General features: G+C 33.6%; 1 protein-coding gene across 1 annotated transcript; it reads left to right on the top strand.

Moving 5' to 3' along the window:
- The first annotated feature begins 2848 nt into the window (after positions 1 to 2848).
- Positions 2849 to 5034, top strand: LOC139867502 (pentatricopeptide repeat-containing protein At2g27610-like). The gene has a single exon (XM_071855868.1). The coding sequence runs from the start codon at positions 2959 to 2961 to the stop codon at positions 5032 to 5034; it is 2076 nt and encodes a 691-aa protein (XP_071711969.1). The 5' UTR covers positions 2849 to 2958.
- Positions 5035 to 5685: the final 651 nt, after the last annotated feature.

The raw sequence follows: 5685 nt of genomic DNA, 5'->3' as shown, positions 1-5685 counted from the left end.
AACATGTTGAAAACACTTAATCATATAAATATCAATTTCATTTAATATATATAAACATGGAAAAGTTCGGGTCACTACATCAAGATCACACGAAAATATGAACATTTAGAAGAGACACTTCGTGATGAATGTTATTATTTAGGCGGAAAAACGATCGACAAAAATAACATTCAAGATAATATTGTTCGTGAAGAATATGAACGTTTTTTTCTTCTTCATGTTTTGTGAAGTAAAATTTAGCCCGATTTAGAGTTTAGGGTTTAGGGTTTAGGGTTTAGGGTTTGGTGTTTTAGGTTTATTACCCAAAACACCAAACACCAAACCCTAAACCCTAAACCCTAAACTCTAAACCGTTCGTGTTAAAAACTCAATCTAAATCCTAAATCTAAACCCTAAACCCTAAATTTCTAAACCCTAATATCTAAACCCTATAAACCATAATATCTAAACCCCAATAGCTAAAACCTCAATCTACGCTCGAAAAACACGATAATTGTTTTATATTACTTCTTCGAGCGTTTTTCCGCCAAAATAAAAACATTTATCACAAAGTGTCTCTACTAAATGTTCATATTTTCATCTCATCTATAATGTTCGTGAACAAAGTTTTTTCAAAAAACGAAAAAAAAAAAGTTTTTGCTTCCCCCCGATTGGTTACTTCCCTCTTGATCCTATCACTATATATATATATATATATATATATATATATATATATATATATATATATATATATATATATATATATATATATATAGGGGCAGGATCAATGGGGAAGTAACCAATCGGGGGGAAGCGGAGGGAAGCAATTTTTTTTTCCGGCATCAAGATCACACGAAAATATGAACATTTAGAAGAGACACTTCGTGATGAATGTTATTATTTAGGCGGGAAAACAATCGACAAAAATAATATTCAAGATAATATTGTTCGTGAAGAATATGAATATTTTTTTTCCCATGTTTTGTGAAGTAAAATTTAGCCCGATTTAGAGTTTAGGGTTTTGGGTTTGGTGTTTTGGGTTTATTCCATAAACCCAAAACACCAAACCCTAAACCCTAAACCCTAAACTCTAAACCGTTCGTGTTAAAAACTCAATCTAAATCCTAAATCTAAACCCTAAATCTAAACCCTAAACCCTAAATTTCTAAACCCTATAAACCCTAATATCTAAACTCTAATATCTAAACCCCAATAGCTAAAACCTCAACATACGCTCGAAAAACACGATAATTGTTATATATTACTTCTTCGAGCGTTTTCCCGCCAAAATAAAAACATTTATCACAAAGTGTCTCTACTAAATGTTCATATTTTCATCCCATCTATAATGTTCGTGAACAAAGTTTTTTCAAAAAACGAAAAAAAAAATTTGCTTCCCCCCGATTGGTTACTTCCCTCTTGATCCTACCACTATATATATATATATATATATATATATATATATATATATATATATATATATATATATATATATATATATATATATATATTAAAAAAAGAAAATTACTTTTATTATTAAAAAAAGAAAATTACTTATATATATTAAAAAAAAGAAAATTACTTTTATTATTTTTTCAGAAAAAATAAAATAAAAAAATATTTGACTATTAATATACCACTGAGCCTTTGGCTGTATGGTTACGTACTCGAAAAAGAATCTTGTGTCTCGGGTTTGAGTCTCTCCAGAGGTTTTACTTCCTTGGAATAGAAGCTCGTGTTCCCGGTTCAGGTTGATGGTTTCCTCTGGAAGGTTTCGTGGATATGAATAGGTGGGTGGTCTCCGACATCACATTCAGACATATGTCATTGACTACGACTGAATTCGCAAAGACTCCTTCCTTTTTTAAGTTAAGTGAGTATTTCGTCCGTTAAAGATTCTAGAAAAGATGGAATAAGAAGACGTGTTTTCAGAAAGATCAAGATACAGGTGCTCCCCGACGACGATAGAGGAAGCAACCCACCTGCTGTGATGAGGCGGCTTTTTTCAGTAGGGCATCTATATATTTCATCTTGGGAAATTTCCCTAGGTCAACATTTGCAGCTAAGCTAACATGTAACGAGTCTCTCCTTCTTGACTCGAAAGCTTTCTTCCCGGATTCCACAACCTATGATAAATTGATTGACAATAATATTAAAAGATTGATTCAAGTTCTATGCTATTTTAAAAGAAATATACATATACATAGTTAAAGAGTAACCTTTTTAGCAATATAATTGATCATAAGTTCTGGCTACTATGTACAAAAACATTATTTTGTTAATTTATTTTAATTTTAGATATCTTATCATAAGGGTCAAGTGAATAATTAAGTAATTAACCTATTATGAATCGATTGTGTTCCTAGCGCAAGTGGTAAACATGCCTTTCTCATCATCTTTATGCTTTTGGTTCGAATCCCACACCAAGATTTTTTTCTTTTTTCCCTCACACAGACTCTGCGTGTAATCACCATTGGAAAACACCCCAGAATAACTGTCATAGAACATGCTAAAATACTGCCGACGAAATTCGAACTCAAGACGTTTTGCAGCTATAAACCCGGATATTCGGGTAACGTTCATGCCTAATTGTACTTGTTTCTTCTTTAAAGGTTTCTTATGTTCATTATTATTTTTATTGTGTTAGCCATTTTTTTCATCATGTTAGAAGTCTTTCTATAGATGTTAGTCCAAGTTGTTTTCTATTGGCTTAACAATAAATTTGGGAGCTCATTAACTTAACAACACCAAAGACACTACGCCGTTAACCCTTTTCAGTTTCATATGTTTCTCAATACAATTATACCAGTATACCTTTTTTTTTTTTTTTTTTTTTTTCATTACATCTTTAAACCAGTTAAAACTTGAAACATCTATTTTTTCAAAAACAAGAAGCAACAAACTATAAGTATCAAAGTATCTACAAAACCTATACCTACATGACAGCCACAACCACCAATACCACACCATCATCTCCCAATGAATTTCGTTCATCTTATACGATCAATCACCAACACAGGTTCAGCTCCCAAAGGCAGAGCAGCCCACTCCATGCTTGTCAAATCTGGGGTTGTCCCAGATGTCTATACATACAACCATTTAATTACTATGTACTGTAAAACGAACAGCATCAATGATGCACGCCAAGTGTTTGACAAAATGCCTCAACGAAACCTTATATCATGGACTACTTTAATTTCGTCTTATTCTCAATTGGGTATGTCTGTTGAGGCTTTAGATTGTTTTAGATCAATGGTGGTTGATGGTTGTGTACCGAATCATTACAGTTATGTTAGTGCGTTGTCTGCGTGTGCTAGTTTAGCCGTTCTGAAAACTGGTAAAGAGATTCATGCTAGGATTGTAAGGTTTGAAGAGAAGTTAAATAATTTTGTGGAGAATTCTTTGGTTAATCTATATGGGAAATGTGGGATATTGAAAAATGCAGTTTCGGTTTTTGATCAGATTTTGGAACCCAACGAGGTTTCTTGGACGTCACTTGTCTCCTGTGCGTGTAATTGTGGAGAAAATGTAGAAGCATTAAAGATTTTTTCAAGATCCCATAAAGCAGGAGTGAAGGTTAATGAGTTTGCGTGTGCGAGTGTATTGGGTGCTTGTGCTGCTGTAGAGAGTATGGAGGTTGGTACGCAAGTACATTCGTATTCTGTAAAAACTGGGACCCGAATGGACCAATTTGTCGCGACTGGACTGGTGAATTTGTATGCAAAATGTGGTGAAGTGGACTTGGCTAATCGAGTGTTTAGTGAAGTAAACACACCACATTTGACTGCTTGGACTGCATTAATCGGTGGTTTTGTTCAACACGGAAAGCGTAAAGAAGCTATTCATCTTTTTCGTAGAATGATTAATTTGGGTGAGAAACCGAATGAACGAACGTTTGCAAGTGTTCTTGGAGCGTTCGTCGAAACAAATAAAATTGAGTTTGGGAAACAACTCCACTCGTTAATAATGAAACTGGGATACATATCGTTCACAATAATTGGGAATTCAATTATGGACTTTTATTTCAAATCTACCCTTTTTAAAGAAGCTATAAAGATTTATGATGAAATGATTGAACCTGACGTTGTCACATGGAATGCGTTAATTTCTGGTCATATGAACTTGGGGTATTATGAAGATGCTATCAAGCTTCTTCATGAAATGTTATCGAAAGGATTTGAACTTAATCATTACTCGTATTCAAGTATTTTAAACATATGTGGTGATTTACCGGCTATCGAGTGGGGTAAACAAACTCATTGTTGCATTGTTAAACTCAAAATCGATTCAAATGTTATTGTCGGTAGTGCCCTTATCGACATGTATGCTAAATGTGGACGATTATCTAACGCTCAGGCAGTTTTTGATAATTTTCATTTCAAAAACATTGTTTCTTGGAACACGATGCTTGTGGGGTACGCACAACACGGTCTTGGCCAAAAAAGTTTAGAAATTTACAAGAAAATGTTAGATTCGAAAGTAAAACCTAATGATATTACATTTATCGGGGTACTATCGGCTTGTAGCCATTCGGGATTTTTAGAAGACGGGATACACCATTTTCATTCTATGACTAAAGATTATGGTATAACGCCAAGAACGGATCACTTGGCGTGTATGGTTAGTTTATTTTCGCGTAAAGGACAAACAAAGTTAGCGTATGAGTTTATAACAAATTTTCCTACAAAACCGGATAAGGTGGTTTGGAGGTGTCTTTTGTCAGGATGTAAAACGAATAAAGATTTTGTTTTGGGAAAATATGCTGCTGAGAAGATACTAAGTATTGATCCGGATGATGTTTCGGCTCATGTTATGTTGTCGAATATTTATGGTGAGTTGAAAATGTGGAATGAAATAGCGGAAGTTAGGAAACTTATGAAGGAGAAGGTATTGAAAAAGGAGAGTGGATATAGTTGGATTGAGTTAATGAGTAAAACGTATGTGTTTTCTTCGGGTCACGATGGGAGTTGTGAAGGGAACTGTGTACGGGAAGTTTTGAACAGATTGAATGAGCATTTGTTTGATGAAGGTTATGTGCCCGGCGGTATGATATAAGATTTTTTTAGATATTTATTCGGGTACTATTTACTCATTTGATACATCAGTATAGTGAAGAGTATAGTGTATCTGCACATTCTCCTAAACAAAGGGGAAGTCTTGTGGATTTAGTTTATTTATTTAAATTTATTACTTGACATTACTATGTATATTAATAATGCACATAGGGATGCTAATTTTGGAAGTTGTTTATTTACAACCTTTTTTTAGAGCTCTGATAACTGTTTGGTTTTCAGTGGTAACTAGTAAGGTAATGAGAGCAGGAATGGCAGGTGTTGGAACAAATTGTGACGTTGTGGAGTTGACCGAATTTGTAGGATATGACTGAGTATTTGGACGTGTGAATAAAATATGGAGAAGTGGAATAATGATGCAAGAAAACGTGGAGAAGTGGAATAATGATACAAGAAAACGTGGATAACTGGAATAATGATGCAAGATTTTATCTGTGTTTAGTTTAAATAGATGAAATATGTAATTTGTTTTTCATTCAAGTCTTGTACTGTTTTCATTCAAGAAATACAACAGAAAATTGCTCCAATCCTTATTTTTCTCATCGATATATTTTTGGTTTCTTTGTATTATATCCATCAATTGGTATTCAGAGCTAACCTGGTTGTATGCCAAAATACATAAAAACTAAAGATA

This window comes from Rutidosis leptorrhynchoides, chromosome 9 (assembly GCF_046630445.1).
Source record: "Rutidosis leptorrhynchoides isolate AG116_Rl617_1_P2 chromosome 9, CSIRO_AGI_Rlap_v1, whole genome shotgun sequence".
NCBI classification, from domain to species: Eukaryota; Viridiplantae; Streptophyta; class Magnoliopsida; order Asterales; family Asteraceae; genus Rutidosis; species Rutidosis leptorrhynchoides.
Note: the sequence above shows the minus strand (reverse complement) of the source record. Positions and strands in the feature narration are given on the sequence as shown.